This window comes from Lampris incognitus, chromosome 20 (genome assembly GCF_029633865.1).
Source record: "Lampris incognitus isolate fLamInc1 chromosome 20, fLamInc1.hap2, whole genome shotgun sequence".
NCBI lineage: Eukaryota > Metazoa > Chordata > Actinopteri > Lampriformes > Lampridae > Lampris > Lampris incognitus.
In genome coordinates this window covers 9,730,805-9,757,587 of record NC_079230.1, presented here as the reverse complement: position 1 = coordinate 9,757,587, position 26,783 = coordinate 9,730,805, and the positions used below count along the sequence as shown (strand labels likewise).

The window sequence follows — 26,783 nt, the reverse complement described above, 5'->3', positions numbered from 1 at the left end:
TGTGAGTGCTCAAACCTTGACCTAATACTAAATTAATAACTAATACAAAAATAAAAAAGTGATTTCAGGAAGTGAGGTCTTCGGTGGACACAGCGTTGGTCTACTTAACGTAAAGTCATCAAGTGCTTATTTGCTTGGACTCATTACCAGTTGTGCTTTGCATCTGTGTTCACATGGTCCTTAGTTTCAGTTTGTTTCTCATTTATATAGCACTTTAAAAAGCTAACAGGTTTTGCACCGAAGTGCTTCACAAAGACAGACATATATGTATATGCATAAAGGTATATGTGTGTAAGCGATGTTGTGGAAATAAAGCAAGATTAAAGCAGAAAAAAGTTAAACACAACTTAAAACACAAATAATCAGAAAAATAAGAACAGTTTAAACACAATTAAAAGCCAGAGAATAAGAGTGTCTTAAGGTGCATCTTAAAAGCATCAACAGACTCAGCCTGTCTAACGGGTCTCCGGCAGACCATTCCAGAGCCAAGGAGCCACTACAGAAAAAGCCCTGCCCCCAGCCTTTTTTTTTTTTTTCACGAACAGGGCACAGCCAACATGCCACAGTGGGAGGATTTGAGGCATCTGGTGGTGCTGTAATGGGTGAGAAGTTCTGAGATATATGTAGGGGTGAGACCATGGAGAGATTTATAGACAATTAGAAGGATTTTGAAGTTTATCCTGAAATATGAGGATGCAAGGATAGGTTTGATGTGGCCTTGTTTCTTGGACCTGGTTAATAACCTGGCAGCAGCAGTTTGAATTTGTTGTAAAGGCCAAATGGTAGCCTGAGAGGTGCCTAGGTAGAGGGAGTTACAGCCTGAATGGTAGTTAGTCCAGCCTGAATGATATTAGTGCATGAATGACTCTTTCTAGATCGGAGAGTGATAGGAAATGCCTAATTTTGGAGATGGTTCTGAGTTGAAAGAAACTGGACCTGACAATGGAATTTACCTGCCTGTTGAAAGTTAGATCGCCATCAGATATAACACCCAGGTTCTTGGAATGTGGTTTGATATATGTAGGTGGAAAGGTGATTGAGGTTTTGGGCAATAACAGTGATACGATGTGGGGGGCCAAAGAGTAGGATCTCTGTCTTGTCCTAATTTAACTGAAGGAAACTATGAGCCAACCAGTCTTTAATAACTTGGGAGACAATTTTGTTACATTAACCTGATTTTTAACCGAGTTACATTAACCTGATTTTGGGAATTGAGGGGGAGGTAGATCTGAGTGTCATCTGCGTAGCAGTGAAGAGATGTTTTGAGTTTGGATGATTCTTCCCAATGGGAGCATGTTAAGACAGAAATGATGTGGACCTAAAAATTAACCCTGTGGAACCCCACATGAAATATTTGCAGGTGTGGAGGGTGAGCTGCCAATGAAAACAGTGAAATGTCTGTTTGAAATGTTAGAATGGAACCAATCAAGGGCGGACCCAGAAATGCTGACCAAGTGTGTCAAACAATCAAGGAAAGTCATGTGATCTAGATGAAATAAGATAGAACATTTACTGGCATCTGCAGAATGGAGGAGGTCTTTTGTCACTCTTAGGAGCACTGTCTCTGTGCTGTGGTATTCATGGAACTCTGGAATTTCTCAAAAATATTGTATTGTTTTGTTTTAAAAAGGACAGAATCTGATTTAAAAACAACCTTTTCTAAAACAAAACAAAAAAAAAAGCTTAAAAATTGGCCTAAAATTATTTGGAATAGACGGGTCAAGCCCAGGCTTCTTAAGGAGTGGCTGAACTATGGTATGCTTAAAACAAGACAGGACTGTACCTGTGGCTAGAGAACTATTAAAAATCATCAGTATGCCAGAAACAACTGCTTCAATTGACTGTTTTAGGAGTTTTATCAAGCTGACAGCAAGTGGGCTTCGTGCCTGCAATTATGTGTCCAAGCAGGGGTAAAGAGACTGGGTGGAATTTATTAAAAGCAGGAGGGTCCTGAATAGCCAGTGAGAAATCTTTGATAGGGTGTGAAATATTTGACCTAATGTTGTCAGTTTTGTTTAGAAATAAATCTTTAAACTGCTCACAGCTGATTGGGGAGCAAGCAGAGGGCTTAACTACGGGGTTTACAGTGTTAAACAGGATCCTGGAATTATGACTGCTCTTGGTGATGATATCTGAGAGGTATTTTGCTTTTGCGTCCTTATCAGAGGATTGATACTTGATAAGAAGCTCCTTATAAACTTCATGGGATACGTGAAGTCTGTCTTTTATCCACTTACACTTGGCTTTCCAGCAGTCCCTTCTAATAGAGCATGTGGATTCATTCAGCCAGGGGTTTGCGTTGGTCTTCCTAGTTCTAGTCTTACACGGGGCAGTGGAGTCTAGGATAGACAAAACTTGTGGAAGAGATCAATTAATTCATCACTGTTAAAACGGGTGGAGGAGCATTCAATGACAGGAACTTTGATTATATGGGAACAAGTTGGGGAAGGCAGTTGTTTTGATATACATAGAGGAAGCTCAGTGTCAAATAAAATAACCCTGTGGTTATACACACACATGTCACATGGAACAAAATTGCTAAGTGAAAGGCCAAAGGACAGGACTAGGTCCAGAGTATGATTGCTATACATGTGTTGGGCAGGTCAAAGATGCAAGAGTCAATAAGATGCACAAAATTAGTAGCCCCAATGTGTTAGGACAGCAGACATGACATCCTTAGGTCATGGAGTCAAGATGCATTTTTACCTCTTTGTTTTTTTTTTCTCCATGTGAGCCCAAGACTTGTTACAATAAACCTTGTACAATCTTTCAGATGACAAGCTGAAAGCAACCAAAATATCCTACTGTTAACCTATGTTGCGTTGTGCTCATGCTGTAAATTCTTCATTTTGCGTCTGACTTCAGTCAAACAGGTAGCTCAGTATTGGGGAGGACATTGTAACAGCATTGTAGTTTCTGGTTCAGACTTGCATGCAAAAATGCCCAAAAAAGAGCAAATTGAACCAGACAAGTTGACTGACTTATCTGTTGACCTCTACCTCCTTTATTGCTCCTCTATACTCACTTATTCGTCTTCCTCCGTCCATCCGTTTTCTCGTCGCTCTCCATTTGCTCAAACTGCTCTCTTCTCCCATACCACCCACCTCCTTAACTATCTTTCAACTTCCACCCTTCCTTTCAACTCCTTCCTCCTCCACCATCCACTTTTCCTCTCTGTACTCGAGTTTTACATCCATCTCTCTGTCCTTCTCTATCTCCATACATCCTGGCATCTCTGCCTCCTCCCTTCCTGCCCTCTGTCCCAGAGGAAACAGCGTAATCTTTCTCCTTCTGCTCTCCTCCCTCTTTGTGTCTTTCAGTCATCTTTTTCTACACTCTCTCCATCTTCTTTATCTCCTTGGCTTTGCTGCGACGCTAATGGCTTAATGTTTGCCATCCGCTCTTGCGCTTATTTTTTCCCCCTCTCCACTTGTCTTATTCCTTTCTCTCTTTCCCCTCTCTCTGTCTCTCTGCATAGCTCACTCTTCCTTGCCTTCAACCTCACTTCATTTTTTTGTCCGTCCCCTAATCTGCTCTCTTTAAACTCTTTTCCAACTCTACAAATGATTTTTGAATGGGAGATTTTGCCTTGTCAACACTACAGCCACGTTATCCGTTTTCTCCCCCATTCACAACATCTCTAATCTGTTTCTTCCCTCGATTCTTTGACCCTACCTCCTGTCCTGTCTTAGCATAACATGTCTTTCTTTCTTTCTCTCTCTCTGTCTACCTCTCTTTCTCTCTCTGTCTCGCTCTGTTTATCTCCTTCTCTCTGTCTATCTCTGTCTCTCATCATATCACAGACAGCATGATCAGAGTGGGAGGAGACTACCAGGCCCAGATCCCTGAGTTCAAACCAGGTGAGAGAGAGAGAGAGAGAGAGAGAGAGAGAGAGAGAGAGAGAGAGAGAGAGAGAGAGAGAGAGAGAGAGAGAGAGAGAGAGAGAGAGAGAGAGAGAGAGAGAGAGAGAGAGAGAGAGAGAGAGAGAGAGAGAGAGAGAGAGAGAGAGAGAGAGAGAGAGAGAGAGAGAGAGAGAGAGAGAAAGGAGACACTGTACATGTACACGGAGGGAGAGCGGGAAGAGTGACGAGGAAAGGGAGACGGGGCATAATGACCCCAGACTTATTTTTGAGTTCACACCAGGACATCGGAGCAGCCGGTGGATGGTGGGTGGGAGGAACATGCTGGAAGCCGGAGACAATGCGATCAGACACACAACATAAAAGAGGATTCAGCTATTCGCTGTCTTACAAGTAAAGTGATATTCATGGTTCTCAGTTAGGTTGTTTATGATAAAGGGGAAAAAAGCCACAAATCCCTCTCTTACACTGTTCATACCAGGTTTTTTTTGGGGGTGGGGGGAGTTTGCAAATAAATAAATGGATGACTGGGAATACATAGAAAATGCAAATAGTAGGGGCAAAGCGGCCACAAATGATGACTGTTGTATTATTAAGCTGCTCCACAAAAGAAGAGAAACTGCCCAAAAGGAGAAGCAGAACCAAAACCCACTTGGACTCCTTTTTTAAGATGTCAGTGAAAGGGGACTTGTTCTCCCCCTTCTTTTTCCTAGTGAATAGGAAGGAGCTACCAGGTGTCTATTGGGGAGAAAAGAAAGGAAGTGGTTTTCTTTAAATTCCTTTTCATTTTTTAAAGGGAGACATGTAGTGCAGCTGTCCTCTCCTTGATCTCTATCCTATTGCGTAGTAAGGAGTCAAGTCAAGTACATTTTATTTGTATAGCCCAATATCACAAATTACAAATTTGTCTCCGGGGGCTTTACAGCAACACAACAGCCTGTCCTTAGACCCTCGGAGGTCTTCAGGACAAGAGGCACTTTGAGTCTAGGAACGAGAAAATTACGGATTGTTTTTAAGGAGAGAGATGGCGCAAGAGGTAGAGCGGGTCGTCCAGTAATCGGAAGATCGCTGGTTCAATCCCAGGCTCCTCCAGAGAGTGTGTCGAAGTGTCCTTGAGCAAGACACCGAACCCCTAATTGCTCCTGATGAGCAGGTTGGTGCCTCGCATGGCCGCCTCCGCCATCAGTGTATGAATGTGTGTGTGAATGTGAAGTGTACACTGTTAAGAGCTTTGAGTGGTTGGGAGACTAGAAAAGCGCTATATAAATGCAGTGCATTTACTATTCACTCAAGAAGATAGGAAAAGCAGATTAATGGAGGGTTAATGAAAAGACTGCACTCAGATATGAGGACAGAGAGATCGAGAGAACAAGGAAAATGAGAAGGGGCTGAAGCAGGGAGAGGAAGGGAAAAATGAGCAGTAATGAGAGGAGGAGAGCACAGAGATGATAGACTAATGGCTGAGAGAGTGAAGAGGAACGATGAATAGTTAATGTGTTTGTTTTGTGTCAGTTGGGTCTGTTCTGTTGACTGTGTGTGTTTCTCATTCTCTCCATGGTGTGTGCATGTGTGTGTCTGCCTGCGTGTGACTCTTTCTGTCATCGTTGTTTATTTTTCTGTGTCCCCTTTTCTAACATTTCTTCCTTTGTGTGTGTGTGTGTGTGTGTGTGTGTGTGCGCGCACGCACTCATGTGTATTTCCACCTACTAGACAGTCCGACCCGTTACAACGAGAAAGACCAGAGGAGTATGTTGGTCTGGTGTCCCAACAGCCAGATTTCTGATGCTATGTGTAAGTCCTTACACACACACACACACCCACCCTACCTTCCATTTACTGTTAGAAGCTTAACATCCTGACCTTCAGTTAAATGGCCGTATGCCAAGAGAATTAAAATGAACAGTTTTTATTTACTTTCTTTCTCTCTCTCCTCCTCCGCATACGTTCCTTCCTACCTATTTTCAATCACTTCTCTCATTTTGTCCTCACTTGATTTTGCTTCCTCTCTCTCCGCCCTCTGCCGTTGCCCTGCCTCTCCCCTCACTCATTTCTTGCTGTTCTCTGCCCTTTGTCTCTTTCACTCAACTGTTCCACTCCACTGTCCCTCCCGTCCTTGCTAACTTTCCCGCTGTTTCTCTCTCATACCCCTTCTTCCCTCTCCTCCCCCAGTGGATGAGTACATCCTGATGGCCAAAGAGAAACATGGATATAACATGGAGCAGGTATGAAAGACCACTAGTAAGTCTAGGCACAAACAAACAGTTCCATTAATATCCACATTTAGTTTTTGAAAACTTCAGTCCTCAAGCTACTCTTAAAAAAGGATAATTCTAGACACTTCACTAATGAACAATTATAGGCAAAGAAACAAACCTTCCTTTTATAAGTAAGACCATTGAAAAAGCTGTTTTCATGTCCGCGGTGGCGTAGCGGTCTAAGCATCGGCTTGGTGTCGATGCAGTTGCCCACTGGGGACTGGGGTTCGCGCCCCGGTCTCGTCAGATCCGACTATGGCCGGACTCGATGAAGCAGCAATCATTGGCAACGCTGTCTTCGGGAGGGGGGCGGAGTCGGCTTGTGTTCGTCATGTGAATGCGTCTCTGTGTGTGTCGGAAAAACAGTGGTTCGGCTTGGATTCGCCTTGTCACGAAAGTGGGGAGGCGTCTCCTTCGAGACTGCCGGCCGGAGAGATGCAGTCGGCGAACGCATGCAATACGAGGGTGGGTGTTTGAATTAAAATAGGGATCAATTGGCCACTAAATTGGGAGAAAAAAGGGAAAAATCAGAAATAAATTTAAAAAAAGAAAAAAAAGAAAAAGCTGTTTTCCAGCAGCTGAACAACTTCTTGGCACTAAACAACTGTTTTGATGTCTTCCAGTCAGGATTTTGACCACAGCACTGAGACTGCTCTCGTTAAGGTCGTTAATGACATCCGCTTAAACACAGACAGTGGCAGAATCTCAGTCCTGGTATTATTGGATCTCAGAGCTGCATTTGATACAGTTGACCAAAACATATTACTAGACCGAGTGGAAAACTGGGTGGGACTTTTGGCATAGCACTAAACTGGTTTGAATCCTACTTAAAGAACAGGAATTACTTTGTGTCTATAGGTAATTACAAATCTGAGAGGACAAAAATGACCTGAGGAGTTCCCCAAGGCTCAATTCTGGGGCCTCTTCTGTTTAACACCTATATGCTCCCACTAATTCACATTATGGAAAACAAAAAATTATGTTACCATAATTATGTAGATGACATGAGCGCTTTGAGTGGATGTTGCAGCTAGAAAAGCGCTATATAAAATGCAACTTGATTGGTTGCTTGATTGATTGATTGACATACAAACTTACATAACCATATCACCAGGGGACTATAATCCCATACAAGCGCTGAGTAAGTGCATTGAACAAATCGACTGATGTCTCAGAAATTTCTTCAATTAAACAAAGATACAACTGAAGTAATTGTCTTTGGAGCCACAGAAGAATGATTAAAAGTCAGCGCTCAGCTACAATCGCTAATGTTAAAAACCACAAACTTAGCCAGAAATCTTGGTGTAGTCATGGACTTAGACCTGAATTTCAATAACCACATTAAGTTAATTACAAAGTCAGCCTACTATCACCTGAAGAATATATCAAGAATTAAAGGATTTATGTCTGAGCAGGATTTGGAAAATTTTGTTCAAGTATTTATCTTCAGTCGACTTGACTACTATAACAGCATCTTTACAGATCTCGCTAAAAAAATTGATCAGACAGCTGCAGCTGATTCAGAATGCTGCTGCTCGAGTCCTTACTAAGACCAAAAAAAAGCGGATCATACCACACCAGTTCTGAGGTCTTTACACTGGCTTCCTGTCCGTCAAAGAATTGATTTTAAAATACTGCTCTTGGTTTATAAAGCACTGAATGGTTTAGGGCCAAAATGCATTTCTGATTTTCTCCTATGCTATGAATCATCCAGACCTCTCAGATCGCCTAGGACAGGTCTGCTTTCTGTCACCAAAGTCAAAACTTAACATGGAGAAGCAGCCTTCAGTTTTCATGCACCACATATCTGGAACAAACCCCCCCCAAAAATTGCAGGTCTGCTGCAAATCTTGGTTCTTTTAAATCAAGGCTGAAGACTTTCCTTTTTCCACTGCTTTTTATCGAATCAAATTTGAAGCTTTTGATTATCATTTTACAAAGCACTGTAACGTTTACTTTATCTTTTTATTTGTATTTACATGTCTTTTTACTACCTTGTTGCTTTTACGTTTTGTCTTAATGCCTTTTATATTTTATGTAAAGTACTTTGAATTGCCTTGTTGCTGAAATGTGCTCTACAAATAAATTTGCCTTGCCTTGCTTTCAGTGATATTGAGATGACTTTTTTTTTTGAGGAACCTCAAATGCTCCTATACAAAATAGCAAATTTAACCATCTTTAGAAAGCGCGCTCATATTTCCACTCCATATCCCCCTCCCCTTTTTTTTTTTACTTCTCCCTGACTCCACCCCTCCTGCTCAGGCCCTGGGCATGCTGCTGTGGCACAAGCATGATGTAGAGCGCTCTCTTGCAGACCTGGCCAATTTCACCCCCTTCCCCGAGGAGTGGACGGTGGAGGACAAAGTGCTGTTTGAACAGGCCTTCAGTTTCCACGGCAAGAGCTTCCACCGCATCCAGCAGATGGTGAGAGGCAGGGGAAGACACACTCACACACACAGCAGACAGGAATATACACACAACCACAGACCACACTGTGTTATAGTGAAGGATGTAATACTGACAGAAATCTTACTGAATCTGTTGCCTAGTTTGAACGTTTGCCTTTGAATGATGAGAGGCAGGGAATACACACATGGCAAAAAGTAACAGAGTAGGTTGTAGATGGGGTTGTATTTGTTGTAAAGGCAGTATCAAAACAAGGGCGAAAAACCCTCTTCCTCAGTGTCTTCAAGCTTTTAAATGTCTTAAAGTTACAGAGATGCATCTCGAGTTTCAGATATCATCTTAACTCAAGGCCATAATTGTCTGAGATATATAGTCATAGTATTGCTGTACAAATCTTAAAATGTTGTGTCCTTGTTGCATTGTGTTTTGAGTGAGCATCCAGCCCAGAAACAATAACTTATATTCTGACTCATCTTAAATTTTTTATTTTTTACATTTATTTCACTTGCAAGGCTTGTGTTTTATTTCAGCGGACTTTTGCACAGTGCACTCAAATTATCTTGAACTTGCAGTCCCCCTCAATTTCCAGTGTTCAGGCCTGGTTTACTCAACATCTTTGCTTCTGGTTTTTGTGTGTGTGTCTTTTCTCTATCGCTTTACGTGCGTGGGTGCTTGTGACCATGTATAGCTACCAGACAAGCTGATATCCAGCTTGGTAAAGTACTACTACAGCTGGAAGAAGACACGGACCAGGACCTCTGTGATGGACAGACAGGCCAGAAGACTGGTCAACAAGAGAGAGAAAGAGGACAGGTACAGATCGAACGAGGGGAACTCTTGAATTTCCTATTACTCCCTTAATCAAAAAATTGTCTTTGCATAAACAACATGTTTTATTGACATAAAGTAACCTATCCTAAGTAGTTATGTCAAGTGAAAATGGATGGCAGTTGTCAGTTACTAGTGATTGGTTAGGGAAATAACAACCCCCCCCCCCAAAAAAAAGGTGCACAGAAAACGGCCAATGAGAAGGCGGTTTCAGACTGAATAATAGAGTGGTAACAAAATGGCTATTCGGTTTGAATAGCAGGCAATGAGGACAGTGTGTAAGGCATACAATCAAAGTCGCTGAAACCTGGGATGCTGCAATCAGGCCTGAGCTCATATGCTACACGCTTTTGGGACATCATTAAACTGCTGGCTTTTGACATCTCATCTGCACAGCAGTCTTGAACCTACTACACTGGTGCAATTTAAAGCCTGTATTTTAACTGAATGAATCAAACTGTGCACTACTGCTACTCGTATGACAGATGGCAAGCATTTAGCAATACACAGGATGTGATGTGGCAATCCTTGTGCCATAACCCACAGTGCACATTCACACTGAAAATAAACACTGACAATTAGCTAATGTAAAAAAAAAAAAAACCTAAAAAAAAAAAACATGTCTAGACCCGATGTAGTCACCTGCCCTGGTTAACGTTGAGGACGTTGGGCTATAGGTTGAGGACAGTTGAAAGGAGAAAGGGAGGAAGGAAAGAAAGAAGGGAGGATGGATGGATTCCCTAGAAGCTGCTGGCCTCATTACAACTAAACTTGTGGGAATGATCCAATGAGATTTGTCATTTTCAAATTTACACTTACAGACCAAGAGGGGTAACTATAGCAGCTAACCAAACTTTCGGAAACAAGTATATCTCCTATTCTGTGTGAGTTTTACCTTCATGCAATGTTGTATTATCATGACAAATAATCTTCTCATGTAGCCAAATAACCCTTCACCCAAAAAATCTTTGGGGTTAATTAAGATTTTTGTCATTATTGGAAATACTATCACAGATTTAAATGATGGCAGTAACGACATATTCCATGGTTAGGTTGTCTTGATTTTGTCTCTCTTCCCTTCTTACAGTAATGATGAGATCGAGGAGGGAGAAGCCGGTAGTGACAGTGATTTTGAAGTTGATGCCAAAAAAGAGGTGAGCGACACTCAGACTCAGCTTAGTAATGGCTGCCACACTGAGAGAACTCATGCTAGTCTCTCTCTATTCAACATGATTAATGTCTCCACATTATTACAGTGAGCTAGTCCTCCTGAAATTAATCAATCGATGTTTCTCCCAGGATACGGAAGGTCCATTACTCGCGTCTGTGTGTGGCAAACACTTGCAAGATCTTGTATATTTTCAAAGGCCTTAGGAGATCAGCCTGGTCGAATCAATCCCTTTTTACTTTTGTTTAGATGAGGTCATTTGTTAAACGAGACCTTCATTTTAATTCAGTGCTTTTGTCAGTTCCCATCTCAGTATGGGCCTCTCATTGCAAACTCGATCGATAAGGCGTGCGGTTGTTCTCTCCCCCCAGGTGGTGAAGCAGAACTCCAGCAGCACCAGCTCTGACAAGGGGCCCTCCAGCCGCTCCGGCCCCGTGAAAAAGGAGAACATCGGGGCCCAGTACCGTCACCACCCCCTCAGAGCCCGACGCAGGCCCCCCAAAGGCATGCACCTGGACCAGGGAGACATCATGGCCTTGTCGGCCTCTCAGGATGCAGGAGTCCTGTCTGTTAGACAACTGGATGCTCATTTAGTGTCCCTCAAGAGACAGGTGCGTAAATGAATTCCACACATTCACACACTGACAAATGAGGTTGTTAAGGATATTAAAGAGCCCATATTATGCTTTTTGGCGTTTTCCCTTTCCTTTATAGTGTGTTATATAGCTGGGAGGTGCACGTAAAATGTCTACAGCGTTATAAAGTCAAAAGTCCACGCCAAGTTAGTCATTTTCTCCAACAGAAAACACCGCTCCTGAACTGCCTGAAATGCCTCGTTTGTTTTTCTTCCGTTACTTAACTGTGTCACTATGTAACACAATTTCACAATGCCCACCCACCAGCTAGTTTGGCCTGCCCTCGAACAAACCTAGGTAGACCAGAGGCAGGAAGCCCCAAACAAAGCTTGGTAGAGTGCAAGACGGTTTCGTGCAAAGGTATAGGATGTGTACCCCTGGCTGCATCGAGGGTTGTAGCATCAAAAGTAGAGGTCAGATTGCTTCGACCCTAGTATCATTTCATTCAGCAGAAAAAGCTTTACATGTTTTATGTATAACATGTTTATGTTTGTTTGTTTAAAAATGTGTGAACAAGGGCATCCAGGTAGCGTAACGGTCTATTCCATTGCCTACCAACACGGGGATCGCCGGTTTGAATCCCCCTGTCATGTCTGCGGGTGGAAGGCCAGATGTGGGTATGTGTGGGGATGTGAGTCGCTGCACTAGCACCTCCTCTGGTCAGTTGGGGAGCCTGTTTTAGGGGGGAGGGGGAACTGGGGGGAATAGTGTGATCCTCCCACGCACTATGTCCCCCTGGCGAAACTCCTCACTGTCAGGTGAAAAGAAGCGACTGGCAACTCCACACGTATCGGAGGAAGCACGTGGTAGTCTGCAGCCCCCCCGGCTTGGCAGAGGGGGTCGAGCAGCAATCAGGATGGCTCGGAAGATAGGGTAGTTGGCCAAGTACAATTGGGGAGAAAAAGGGGGTGGGGGGGGCAGCAGAATAATTACATTTATAAAGCGCTTTTCTAGACACCCAAAGCACTTCATATTGAAGGGGTTAACTCACTTCAACCACCACCAATGTGTAGCACCCATGTGGGTGATGCACGGCAGCCATTTTGGTCCAGAACGCTCACCACACATCAGCTTTAGGTGGAGAGGGAGGAATCATTGAGCCAGTTACATGGGGGGGATGACTAGGCGGCCAGATGGAGAGAGCCACATTGGGAATTTTGCCAGGACACCGGGGAAAACCCCTACTCTTTGCAATAAGTGCCATGGGATCTTTAATGACCACAGTGAGTCAGGACCTCGGTTTAACGTCTCATCTGAAGGACGGATAAAGTATGAAGTGCTTGTAGAGCAAGACGTTTCTGTGGGGATCTGCTAGCAAGTAGCTCTTTATTTCTGTGTTCAATCTGGCAATTTGAAACAAACACACGTTATGCACCAAAATTTTTAGTGTTTTCTGCTGAATCGAATGGTATCAAAGTTGAAGCAATTTGACCTCTACTTTTGATGCTATGACCCTTGGAGCGGCCAGGGGTACGCTTCCTATCAGAAGGTAATAGCCGACGGTGTTAGTGTCCAAAGTTGGCATCACTGTGTTTCACGCTTGACATTGCTAGATTCAGCAGGAGACGCTGAACATTTTGATGTATGTTCGGTTCTGTAAATAGTGGAAAACGAGCTCAGGTTTGAGCCAGAGGCACATTTCTATCAGGGGATACGTACTTTGGCAGGACACAGGGAAGAGTTTAGCTAGTGTGTATCGCCATGTTGAAGACGCTGTTTTCTTCTCTGTGAAAATGTTTTGTTTTTAATTTTATATTATATAAATATAACTTAGAATTTATTTTACATATTCCCATATTTTGTTATTTATTAGAGGCAACCTATTGTCTTGGAAAGAGATTTATCAGACACAGTTGTAATAATAAAAATACACCAAAACACCCCACAGGAGAACAAGACAGATAATCATAGGTTCTGTTAATTTAATAATTGACATTTTATGAGATTTAAACAAACCATCAGTCAACAGGGAAATAAAAGCCTTCCTATGAGACCAGTGTCTTGAGAGAACTCAAGCAGGGTCTGTGAGCGTGACTGGCTGGCTGGTCACCAGTTTGTGGAGCTTCTCAACTCCAAAAACATTGGCGCAAATTTTCAATTCGCTTTCAGTTTTCATAGAATTGCCAATATTCGAAATCTACAGATGTATAGTAGTTAGATATATAATAGTTAATGGTCACACCCATATTTGCACATGAAACGGGTCGTTGGTTTCGGTCATTATACGTCTGTTGCCATTTTACAGTCCTGTGATTGCAACAATCCCTAATCCTCTGTGAATAGTACACACGGCCTTTGAAACTCTAGTTAAAGGTCACACCCCTTTTTTTGCATATGAAACTGGTCGTTGGTTTCGGTCGTTAGGCAACTGTCTACTACTACTTTCGGCTGCTCCTGTTAGGGTCGCCACAGTGGTTCTTCCGTTTCCATCTCTTCCTGTCTTCTGCATCTTCCTGTCACACCAGCCACCTGCATGTCCTCCCTCACCACCATCTGTAAACCTCCTCTTTGGCCTTCCTCTTTCCCTCTTCCCTGGCAGGCAACTGTATTGTAATGTATTGTCTATAAGGGTGGGGATACCTGCAGTCAGTTTAGACTAAAGATGTCACTTAGTTGAGTGATGAAATGTTTCCGTCAATGAACTGAATCAACCTTCTTCGATTTTCTTAGTTGGATTATTGAGCATGCACCAAGACATACTATGGACTCTCTAACTACACTATACTACTACTACTATTACTTTCGGCTGCTCCCATTAGGGGTCGCTACAGAGGATCATCCATTTCCATCTCTTCCTGTCCTCTACATCTTCCTCTGTCACACCAGCCACCTGCATGTCCTCCCTCACCACATCCATAAACCTCCTCTTTTCCTCTCCCCTGGCAGCTCCTTATTCAGCATAATTCTCCCAATATACCCAGCATCTCTCCTCCACACATGTCCAAGCCATCTCAGTCTTGCCTCTCTTGCTTTGTCTCCAAACCGCCCAACCTGAGCTGTCCCTCTAATATACTCGTTCCTAATCCTGTCCTTCTTCGTCATTCCCAATGAAAATCTTAGCATCTTCAACTCTGCCACCTCCAGCTCCACCTCCTGTCTTTTCATCAGTGCCACCGTCTCCAAACCATATAACATAGCTGGTCTCACAACCATCTTTTAAACCTTCCCTTTATCTCTTGCTGGTACCCTTCTGTCACGAATCACTCCTGACACTCGTTTTTGTTCTTGCCCTGTTAAATCTGCACCATTGCAATAAACGTTGTGTCCAGATGAACTGATTCACCTTTCTGTGATTTCCTTACCTGGATTATTGAGCATGCATAAAGACACCATGGCATTGTTTTCTCCTCAATTAATGAAGGGGAATTAACTCACTATCTTTTAAACAACCCCTCATCTTTGTCCCCTCTTCTGCATTTCTCTCTCTCCCTCCCTCTCTCTCGTAGGTGCAAAGTATTAAACAGAGCAACAGTAGTTTGAAACATGGCATAAATGAGGGAATCGACGCTTGTCGTCCTACAGAGGTAAGATTCCTTCCTCTCCATTTCTCATCCTTTCTGCAGCTACCTTTTCTGTGACTTTTCTGCCCTTCCCCAATGTAGACGCATGTCTTTCGCATTTTTCACATTTCATTTTTCTTCTCGACCCTTTTTATTTTTTCTCTCTTTTCTCCTTAATTTTTCTGTTTCTCTGTCGTTCCTTGACTTCATTCTCCATCTTCAGTTTCTTGCTCGTCCAGTCTGCTGTCTTTTTCCCCCCCACCCCTCCTTGCTCAACTCCCTTCAGATATTTGATGCCCTTCGCCACCAGTCTCAAGATTTGTCTTAATCTGCTCTCTCCCCCCCTCAGCCTGCCCCCAAGATGAACTCGCGTTGGACAACCGAGGAGCAGCTCTTGGCTGTGCAGGGTGAGTGCTGTCCACAGCTCCCGTCTCTCTCCCACCAAGCAGGTCCTCGCCTCACCGCCTCCTCCTCCTCACTTCCTCTGCTTCACACTTACAGTTTTAGGGAAGGAAGTCTGTGACACGTTTCCAGTCACATCCCCCTAGAAACAGGAACGGCACGTACAGAGGCCGCTGCTGCAGAGGCACATCCATCCTGTGTTGGCACCAAAGGCTTCCACTGCTGAAAAATTAAATCTGCTCTTCAACAGTTGGCTCTTTGGCAGATGGCTCTTTTGGTAGTTAAAAAAAAAGAAAAAAAAAAGAAGATCATTTCAATTCTTCAAACTTCCTCTCAGATGGAAAGCAGAGTAAGCACATGTTAAATGGCTGGACTTAAAGGGGCTATTTATAAATTCTTTTGTCCTCTTGTCATTCATCGATGGGGACAAAATAAAGCTTATCAAAATGGATAAGACAAGTACACTCGGATAGCGAGGTGGCGGGTACACAGCACACCTGCTGACGTTTGCCATTTTCAAATGTCATCAGCAGACATCAGTTCACTGTTCATCGCTGTCACGTTTTCCTGAGGACTGCGAGCAAAGTCAAGACTTCTGGGGGACGTGGCTTCAGACAACATGAACGGCTAAGCCGGCCTGTGCTTTAAACACAGCAATATGTGTCTGACTTTATTCATTTGATTATGTGTCAGGAAAGCCGAAATATTTGACATAGACCCTTTATTTGTGGTTACACCTCATCTGTACTTGGAGATGAAGTGGACTGGATCATGTCCCCACCCCACATACTGCTTCCTGAGACTAAAAAGGAACTAACCACCATCGCTCTGAGGCAGTGTACACGTTATAGTTGTATAACACGAAATATGAATTCATGTTATTAATAAATTCTCGATTTATTTATGTTCAATGCCCATCTCCTGACTCACTGCCAGCCAGGCAGCTTCTCTCCTGTGGGGCAGTTTGTAGTTTTCACAGGCAATGTCGTACAATAACGCCTGGTTAGACACAGCAACAATCAGAGTCTCCTCCATCCTGGCTCACTACTACAGCCAGTCACAGCCAAGTGGGGTGGGGTGGGGGGGGTCACACACACACACACACACACACATTTATTTGCTATTTGTTGAGGCTGTGGATTTGCTGTTCAAAGTTCACCGAAGCTGAACTTGACGTGACGCGAAATCGCAAATTTCTTTTGCCACCAGAAGCGAATGTTTTATTCGCCCCTTCGTCCGCATAGAATGGAAGTGAACAGGAGGTGGATATTCACCAGTGTTAATTTCGCACGTGTGACTGTCGCCTCGGCAGGTGATGGTCATTCGCACATGTGCGGTCACACATTCCTGCATTCACGCATGTGTGATCACACATATGTACGCATGTGTACACCACATATGTATTTGCCTATGTCAAGGTTGGACTATTCGGGGAAGGGGGGCTAGCGAACAAGCAATGGAGTAGGCTGTGTTTTTGAAAGGCTCTGCTGAAACTTGGTTTAAAAATTTTGTTTTGAACCTCTGCACCCACAAAGGCTGCAAAGTATTGTTCGAAGTTTGTTATTTTCACTTTTCATTAGTTTTATCTTAGTATTGCTGCACCCGTGGCAATACCAAGAACGTAGTGAGGCAGCATCGGATGGTTGTCTGTAGGATGACTTTGGAGACCATGAAGAGGGAGAGAGTGAAGGCAGAGCCAAGGATGAAATGGTGGAAGTTGAAGGAGGAGGAGTGTCACGTGGAGTTCAGGGAGGAGGTAAGACAGGCACTGGGTGGTAGTGAAGAGTTGCCGGATTGCTGGGCAACCACTGCAGAAATAGAGATGGAGACCGCTAGGAAGGTACTTGGTGTGTCATCTGGATAGAGGAAGGAAGACAAGGAGACTTGGTGGTGGAATCAGGAAGTACAGCAAAGTATACAGAGGAAGAGGTTGGCAAAGAAGAGGTGGGCTAGTCCGAGAGATGAAGAAAGTAGACGGTATAAGGAGATGTGGTGTAAAGCGAAGATGGGTGGCGAAGGCAAAGGAAAGAGTGTATGGTGAGTTGTATGAGAGGTTGGACACTAAGGAAGGAGAACAGGACTTGTACCAATTGGCTAGACAGAGGGACCGGGCTAGGAAGGATGTGCCGCAGGTTAGGGTGATGAAGGATAGAGATGGAAATGTGCTGACAAGCAAGGAGAGTGTGTTGCGAAGGTGGAAGGAGTACTTTAAGGGGCTGATGAATGTAGAAAATGAGGGCGTGAGAAGGTTGGATGATGTAGGGGATAGTGAATTAGGAAGTGCAGTGGTTTAGCAAGGAGGAAGTGAGGGCAGCTATGAAGAGGATGAAGAGTGGAAAGGCAGTTGGTCCAGATAACATACCTGTGGAGGCATGGAGATGTTTAGGAGAGATGGCAGTGGAGTTTGTTTTTGGATCTTTTTCCCCCTTTTTCTCCTCAGTTGTACTTGGCCAATTACCCCACTCTTCCGAGCCATCCCGGTCGCTGCTGCACCCCCTCTGCCGATCCGGAGAGGGCTGCAGGCTATCGCATGCCTCCTTTGATACATAGTCGCCAGCCGCTTCTTTCACCTGACAGTGAGGAGTTTCGCCAGGGGGACGTAACACATGGGAGGATCACGCTATTCCCTCCAGTTCCCCCTTCCCCTGAACAGGCGCCCCAACTGACCAGAGGAGGCGCTAGTGCAGCGACCAGGACACATACCCACATCCGTCTTCCCACGTGCAGACACAGCCAATTGTGTCTGTAGGGACGCCCGACCAAGCCGGAGGTAACACGGGGATTCAAACGGGTGATCTCTGTTTCTTTTCACTGCAGTGTTCAGCAGCGCTTGCAGTCTCTGCAGATAACCAGATGCCCTCTCACCCGGGTCCTGGTTTGTGTTCAGGAACTTGACAAATATCTCTTCACCATTCTCTACAAGGCCATAAGCAGACTCCAACAGCCTCATGTCGTCTCTGGGGTGAGCAGAGGAGCCTAACTGCCTCACAACATCTGAGGCTGGGGGAAGCAAACACTCTTAATATCTTCCTCTGCTGTACTTCTATAGAGACATGGTCTTGGAACATTAACTCTACGTGGAGCAGCCATGTTTCAAAGTCGGCTCCACCTGGTGGCTTAGGTACTTAACCAGAGAAAGAGCGCAACCATTTGGATTGATTCTGAGAGGTGTGTGCATCACTTTTTATTACTTTTTCGACAACAATATGCCTCACTTCTGGCGGATTCATCACCTCCTCATCTAGCACATCGGCTCTAATGGGAGTGACTCTCTCCTTCACTAGAGATTTGGGCTTTGTCTTTACAGGCTGAAGAGCCTTTGGGGGTGGGAGGGGCTTCCCAAGGTCAGGTGTCTTTCTAGATCTACGAATCAGGGGTGTCGTACTATGGTCAGAATGGACACCATTACTGCTGCTGCACTAGCGCCTCCTCTGGTCAGTCGGGGTGCCTGTTCGGGGGGGGGGGGTTTGGGGTGAATAATGTGATCCTCCCATGTGCTACGTCCCCCTGGTGAAACTTCTCACTGTCAGGTGAAAAGACGCAACTGGCGACTCCACTTATACCGTAGGAGGCATGTGGTAGTCTACAGCCCTCCCTGGATCGGTAGAGGGGGTGGAGCAGCGACCAGGACGACACAGAAGAGTGGGATAGGTAATTGGCCAAGTACAATTAGGGAGAAAATGCCCCCCCCCCAAAAAAAGGGGGGGGGAGGTTTGATACAGAGGCCAAGAAAACAGTTGTGGGAGAGAGGGACACAAGGTCTCAGAAGGTCATGATGAGAAGACAGATTTTTTTCTTCACATGACCTCATTCAGAAGAGCTGGACTGTTTCTTAAATTTCCATCAAAAACAGATATGCCAAAACTGATCGATGCTCACAAGACATTTCACCTCAAGACGGGTCAGATCGCAGGTGGTTGACCTACTGCTAAGTGTCCTACTCATTGTACCGTTCTGTATGCTTGGCTTTTTCTAACTCTTCATACACCGGTTCGTTTGTACAGATTAAAAGATTGGGTAATGATTCACTGATCGACAAACATATTGCCAGTTGGAATTTGGCGTATGAAATTGAGGCCGCCTGACAGCAAATTCCCAGGCTGCTTTTAGTTGCCACGCCGCCGCTGCTTTGAGGTCAACACGGTGACCTGTCAGAGCAAATGGCCTTCAGTGAGCGAAATAACCCATTATATCTGAGCATGTCTTCGCAGAAACTGAAACAGACCAACGTCAGCCTCAGAAAGACCCTGTCTGGTTCTTTACTGATCTGTTTTGCCCAGCGCTGTGAAATCTTTGTGTCTACCAGTCTGAAATATTGATCAACAAAACCCACTAGGACTTCGAGTCCCACTGTCATGACGGCTTGCTTAGTTTAAGGGACGAGTAAGGCGACGAACGCTCCGACTTCGTGTGCATAGAAACCAGTCTGTCGGTTTGTACGAGTGCTGATTCTTGTTGAGAGAATTATTCATCAGACAGAATTATTTAAAGGGTGATGTAATACAGTTTCAGCTTGTCATGGCCCCCCGTGCATACTTGCTGAAAAGTTTTTGGGGGGTTTTTGTTGGGTTTTTTTTTTGTTTTTTTGGATGGAGAGCGAGGTGGGAGGATGGGATGTCTCTCTAAAACCAAGATCACAGACACATCTGATCCTGACAGTCATTTTTTTTCTTTTAGTTTCTGCACGTTGACGTCAGACTACGTCGAACTCTCTTTCCAAGTCACCCGTCTGGGTGCGGCCAGCGGTGCAGCGGACATCACTTTTCATTTAACGCAGTTTCTCAGCTAATACTGGCCAGTGTTGCAGTTTGTCTGGTATCGACAGGTTGCATCAGGTTGAAGGCATGTAGCAACATCTCATAAAACCTCATCCGGGATTTAATTGAACTACAGAGGGGTTTATTTGAGTTGCTTTTATGGACACTGAGCTCTGCATGTCATTGAAGACTAAAGCCTGACTGAATCCATAGCTCAGACTAGCACTTGGGATATATATATATCTGAAGGGAATTGGTTTTGATTTTCATTCTTTAGTTTATACCTTACAAGAACGAGTGAGACCACTTTCAGAAGTACAGTGAATCAGGGTGTCCGGGTAGCATAGCAGTCTATTCCGTTGCCTACCGATACCGGGATCAGCAGTTTGAATCCTCATGTTAACTCTGGCTTGGTCGGGCGTCCCTACAGAAAAGATTCTGTGGGTGGGAAGCCGGATGTGGGTGTGTGTCCTGGTCGCTGCACGAGCGCCTCCTCTAGTCGGTCAGGGCGCCTGTTCGGGGGGGGGGGGGAATAGGGTGATCCTCCCATGGCAAAACGCCACACTGTCAGGTGAAAAGAAGCGGCTGGTGACTCCACATGTATCAGAAGAGGCATGTGGTAGTCTGCAGCCCTCCCCGGATCGGAAGAGGGGGCGGAGCAGCGACCGGGACGGCTCGGAAGAGTGGGATAATTGGCTGGATACAATAGGGGAGAAAAAAGGGGGAATCAGAGCTTGCATTTATGAACTTAGTTATAAGGTCTCATGTTTTACATGGTCATGTGATCTGACCGGTAACCCCAGTAGACTAGTGGTTCTCAGTCAGGTCCTCGGGTACCACCAGCGCTGCCGGTTTTCTCTTCTGCCAAGTAGTTAAGTAACATTCACCTGAAGTTTCCCTTATTCCAGCCTGCAGTACAACAGGTCCAGGTAGACTCCGCAACGGAGTAGCGGCCGGACGTTTCTTGGGAGTTTGTTTAAAGTAAAAGGCAACACCTGACAGAGTAATACTGTCTCACCATGGAGGTACACTGAGTTATCTTCTCCGAGCCCTGGTCTGTGTGCGTGTGGCTATGAGAGTGTGAAGTAGGCCTGTGTAGTCAGCCGATTTGTCCTGGATAAAGTTTAACAAAACTAATCAGAAAAGACGAGGCCTAAACATGAAGCTTCTTCCTCCTCTTCTCCCGCTCTCCTTCATGAGGTGTGAACAAAGATACGAACACTCAGTCATTCTTTCTGCACATTCACACCGTTTAGTGTTAGTTTTTGATGGTATTGGATGTGTTAATTATTTGGGTAAAAATAAAACACTGGCCAATCCATGTTTTATCTTCTCTCTCTCTCTCTCTCTCTCTCTCTCTCTCTCTCTTTCTAGCCATCCGTCGTTACGGTAAAGACTTTGTGGCCATCGCTGAGGTGATAGGGACCAAGACAACAGCTCAGGTGAGCTTTCTCCTCCTCCTCCTCCTCTTCCTCTGCTTGGGCCTCCCCATTGTTTGATGCACCCGAGAGCTTCAGAGATGACCTCTCAAGTGCTTTGTCATAACTCTGTCTTGAGGCGTCCTCTTCGATTGTCGTACTCGCCCTATTTGATGAGCGGGCTAACCTGCATGCTGCAGATGAACACATAAGCACTCATTACAGCTAAAGTGCAGCATGTTTACACGAAAACACTCTCACATATAAGCCTCTCCTTCTCCACCCATCAGTGTAAGTACACTCAGTCTTTGGGTGCTACCTGAAATCTTGCCTCTTTTGACCTCCTTTATTCCTTCTGACTAAGAACTCGCTCCAGCAGAGCGCAATGCAGCTTGCCCCAATTTACTTCCCCCAGATGTTTCCTTCCAAAGATGGTGTGTTTGCTCACATGCTATTCACCATTCACTCTCTCTCTCTCTCGCTCTCTCTCTCTCTAGGTGAGTTCGTTCTTCGTAAGCTACCGCCGTCGGTTCAACCTGGATGAGGTTCTGAGGGAGTGGGCGGCCGAGCAGGTGGCAACCAACCGGGACCAGAGAGACCCCAGGAGGACCACAGAGGAGATGGGAGGAGCAGCAGACGCCGGAGTGGAGGAGGACGAGGTAGGGGTTTATACTACACAGTTTAGGTTTTGGCAGTACTTCAGTGTATAAAGTACTAGCACAACTTTGTTACTTTTTTTTTTTTGAACTGATAATTTAGAGGGACTTGGAAATCCTGAGTAAGATGGTTCAGATGTAAAGCAACAAGAATCATGGAATTACAGAACCGGTTCTAGGATTACTATAGAAGTTAATGGCTCTGAAATTTGATTTAACAGCACACATCTTTTGAAAATATGCAACATTTTAAAATAATTACAACTTTCCTGGCTTTAATGAAAACAATGGCACTAGTGATCTGTTCAGCCCTGTGATGGCCTGGCGGCCTGTCCAGGGTGTCTCCCCGCCTGCCGCCCAATGACTGCTGGGATAGGCTCCAGCACCCCTGCGACCCTGATAGCAGGATAAGCGGGTCGGATAATGGATGGGATGGATAGTGATCTGTTCATGGTGCTACAAAATCCACCCTTGTTGAGTATGCATCTTCTACAACACTGGACCACGTGACGGCCTCTCGATTTACTAGACACGAGCAGGGCTCATTCAGCAGTTTTACGTCTCGCTCTACCTTCTACAATTATAATGCTGTTTATGCAAATTAATGTGAATATTACAACAGGATTACATGATAGTGGGCCGTTTTCAAATGGTTGGTAGTAAAATATTGGGATAATTGCCAAGCCAAACTGACTAAATATAGCCTATATGGACATTAGGTGGCCTAATTCCCTGAATAAAAACTACCCTATACAAGAGATCAGTTATTGATGCCATGGTAGGGTAGGCCTACATGCTAAAAACTAAAGAACAATGGCTTACAACAATGACGGTCATACCTTCATTTTGCAGCAAACGGAATATAATTTTAATAAAGGTCTTCATTAAATGGTAACACTTGAATACACAACATCGTTAGTAGATCCACTGGTTGGCTTCTCAGTCGTGTCAGTTGTAGTTGAAGCTGTTCAAATCCAGTATTGCGGCTCCACAGTTCATAAACCGTATGCAGTAAATACAGTGTATAATGTTGCTTCTGGGCTGGATGAAAAGTGTATTTGTGGTAGATTGTTTCATCATGTAACCGTCAAAGACAATCCTGCAGGCACACGTGACAGGTTTGATAGTCGGGCTTCTAATATTTTGGATTTTACGGCATCATGTCCCCATTTCTCTTTCCCCACGCTGCTCCTCCCCCATCTGTTCTGTACCCCGTCTTCGGTGCTCCCCGACTGCGTTCCGCTTCCACGCCATCTCCCTATCTGTCTGACCTCTCCCTCACTGTCTCCTCTCTTCCTTCTCAGGTCAAAACAGAGGACTCCCCCCTGGACCCCAGCGGGGGCGGCGGCACATCTCCCCCCTCCAGCACACAAACCCCCCCCTCGCTCTCCCAGCCCCCGCCATTGCTCCGTCCCGCACCTCCCTCCGCTCCCCCGAGCCTCCTGCGCCAGCCGCCGCCGCTCCAGACGCGCCCCCTGCAAAACCGCACCCCCCACAACCATCCCCCGCCACCACTCATCCGGCCTGCAGTGACGTCCTCCGGCCAGGGGGGGAGCTCCAACCTGAGGGCCTCTCTGGGAAACGGCAACGGTTCCTCCCCTCCCAACTGCTCATCCTCCTCTACTAATACTACTGCTGCTGCTGGGGGGCTGGTGCCCCCTTCACTGGTGGGGATAAAAGTGGAACAGCCTAATTCACACTGACACGCACGCTGATAATAATACTGACAAACACAAAGCCAGAAATACAGATGTGCACTCTAACATTAACTCGGATAAAAATAAGCAAGCACACACACACACACACGCACTTCTCTTTTTACCAGGTACTATTTCTCGATCCCTTTAATTCCATTTCTCACAGCCTTGTTTCTCGGGACATTAGCCCTGCCCGTCACATTTCTCACACGATGGATGTTGACTCAGAATCTGTCAGGTGGTTCTAGCACGATTTTAAATGGGCTCAGTTCCAGAAAGCTCTGGTAAACCAGTCAGCCTGGTGGTGTTTAAGGCCCATCCTGCACTGCTCTAAATCTGGAACACTATCCCCCCCCCCCCCTCCCACTACCACCACCAGTAGTTTCTCAGCTCAAAGCCCTCCTACTTTACTGTAAAATGCCTACCTCCAAAACCATGGTTCCCTCACGAGTGCACATATGTAACTATATTCACGTCACACACACACACACACACACACACACACACACAAAGGCTAGGAACTTGAGAGCCAACACTACCTGCACACACCACCACCACCCCACCCTTTTAAAAACCAGCGTTGTGAGGACACACTGGATGGTCAAGGCAATGAAGAAAGCCATGACAACGGACAATAACCCCCCCCTACACACACACACACAATCCTTCCTCCCACCCCTTCAATTCCATCCCTGCTGTCGGTCTCCATGGCAACTGCTGAACATCTGGAATGCGGAGGAGGGTTGTGGGGAACACACACGCACACACACACACACGCACGCAAGTTCTACTTGGCAGGTATCAAGTTGTCAGAACACACACTGAGCCTTCAGGAAAACCAGAGAGGAAAGATGAGTCAAAAGAGCGAAGTATGGGGAAGAAAGACCGAAAGCCTGAACCAAACCAACCACGGGTACCGACGGCGGATTAGAAAACCATAAGGAAGTGTTGTGACGGGTTGACGAGCTGTAGTTTCTAAATTACTCGCCCCTTTCCTCACTTCTTGCTGAAAGTTAGATTTTGCGCACCTCGGGGTGCCTGAGAGAACGGCTGTGGAGAATTTGGGCTCTGGACTGTTTTGTGAGGACGTCTGCCAGAAGGGACTGTAAGTATAGGTGGCTTGGTTCAGAACTGGGCTGGAAGAAGAGATGGAAGAGAGAAAGAGAAAATATCTGCTTTTTTTTCTCTTTTCATAGCCATGTGTCAACTAGTGACTAGAGTAATGTTTCCCTCTTTTGTTTGGACTTGGTCCTTCATAGAGATGAGCCCCTAGGTAGCAGTTAGATATTGTAAGTAGTTTAGCTGGTGCATACTTTATCATCATCATCATCATTATTATTATTATTATTATTATTATTGACAGCACTAAGGGAAAAACAGACTGGACTTCCTCATTCATTCCCACGGGTCGTACAAAGATCTTCATCTGTTGACAGGCGCGCCCCCTCGGCACAGCTCAGCAGCAGTCGGAGGAAGCTGAGATTCACAGTCGCCCCCCCGGTTGGACAAATAGCAAAACTTCTTAGTGACTTCAAAAGGACGCGTGTATTTCTGGCTCTACTTTCAAAATGGATGCGATTGCAGGTGGCCCGGGCTCCTCAGATTTGTCGGCGTTGACCTTTTTCCATGACCCCTACCTACGTTCTGCCAAAGTCAGTTGTTGCTTCAAAAGCACCCCGATGACGGTCTTTTAAAAGCCCCGCAACACTTTCTTCCACACACACGGTGGTTTCCCTTTGTCATTTTTAAAATGCATTCTGCAGGTTCTGCTCAGACCCACACCGAAAAGAAAAGAAATGGCAGGCGTCCGAGGAGCACAGCGGTCTATTCTGCTGCTTACCAACACGGGGGATCGCCGGTTCGAATCCCCACGTTACCTCCGGCTCGGCCGGGCGTCCCTACAGATCAAATTGGCCGTGTCTGCGGGTGGGAAGCAGGATGTGGGGTATGTGTCCCGGTCGCTGCACTAGCGCCTCCTCTGGTCGGTCGGGGCACCTGTTCGGGGGGGAGGGGGACTCCTCACTGTCGGGTGAAGAGAAGCGGCTGGCAACTCCACATGTATGGGAGGATGCTGTGGTGGTCTGCAGCCCTCCCCGGATCGGCAGAGGGGGGTGGAGCAGCGACCAGGCCGGCTCAGAAAATAGGGTAATTGGCCGGGTACAACTGGGGAGTAAAAGGGAGGGGGGGGGGAGAGTCTTAGCTAACCATCAACTACACAGAGTAGCTTGTTATTCCCTGCAGATTGTGTACAGTACCACCGGCCCGCGCTGGAGACGAGTCACATCTAAACTGTCCCCCCCCCCCCCCCGTGTTTCCTGTGCATTTGCCTTAACAGTAGGATCCACACCTAGGATCACACGCCTGGTCACGTGCACCTCAGCAAACACGCCAGCAGTGTGTGTGTGTGTGTGTGTGCGGTCATATTGCGGTCGTCAGTATGGCGACTAGCTTCACACTCTGGCATCACTTAATTAAAGTGGGGGGGGGGGGGCGCCGCCGCCTGCAGGCGTGGACTCGGCCACACGCGTTCGTTCCGTTTAGGCTTTAACGTGGCTTGCCTTTTGACTGTGCTTGGAAAAGTGAATGTTTTTGTCGAAATCTGTTTATTCTTCCAAAAACTACTTGTCTATACCGCGTGTGAGACGTTGTTTACATTGTGAAGTTTGAAACTGCTTGTTTTGGTTTGGGTTTTGTTTTTTTTGAGATTTTTTTTTGTTAGAATAAATGACTAAACTCCACCGGACGTGTTACTGTAAACTATTCGACCCCCGTTATAACATCCTTGTTCCTCATTTCATGTAAAGGTGCCCATTTGTAATGAGTCATTCCTTTCAAGCGGCCGTCCCGTAACAGCTCCCGACATGCCGTCTCCATGCACGCGCCATAATCCAGGTGACGAACCACAGGAAGTTGAATCGGTTCATCTGGACACAGCGTTTATTGAAATCTAAGTGACCCGTGGCATAACGACCCAAACCCAATTACCGGTTTTATATGCAGAGATACAAATATGGGCGTGACCATTAACTAGAGTTACAATGGCCACGAGTTCTGTTTTATGGGTACTATTTCAGGCCATCTATGTGACGAGGGAACGACCATTCCTGAACCGGGGGGGGGGGGGGCTAAGAGTACATCTGTCCCCATCTTACAATGCTGTGATTGCAACCCTCTGTGAACAGTACACATTCAATTCAGTTC

The 26,783-nt window shown here is 45.6% G+C and overlaps 1 protein-coding gene across 1 annotated transcript in view; it reads left to right on the top strand.

Annotated features, from left to right (window-relative positions):
- Positions 1-23,867, top strand: part of rcor2 (REST corepressor 2) — a 36,202-nt gene extending 12,335 nt beyond the window's left edge. Inside the window, exons 4-15 of the mRNA XM_056300491.1 lie at positions 3,804-3,860; positions 5,571-5,651; positions 6,030-6,082; positions 8,378-8,539; positions 9,210-9,334; positions 10,437-10,503; positions 10,889-11,128; positions 14,599-14,676; positions 15,002-15,059; positions 21,186-21,253; positions 21,727-21,888; positions 23,190-23,867. Coding sequence (XP_056156466.1) covers positions 3,804-3,860; positions 5,571-5,651; positions 6,030-6,082; positions 8,378-8,539; positions 9,210-9,334; positions 10,437-10,503; positions 10,889-11,128; positions 14,599-14,676; positions 15,002-15,059; positions 21,186-21,253; positions 21,727-21,888; positions 23,190-23,588 — 1,550 coding nt within the window. The 3' untranslated portion in view covers positions 23,589-23,867. The remainder of the gene's footprint in view (positions 1-3,803; positions 3,861-5,570; positions 5,652-6,029; positions 6,083-8,377; positions 8,540-9,209; positions 9,335-10,436; positions 10,504-10,888; positions 11,129-14,598; positions 14,677-15,001; positions 15,060-21,185; positions 21,254-21,726; positions 21,889-23,189) is intronic.
- The last annotated feature ends 2,916 nt before the right edge of the window (positions 23,868-26,783 follow it).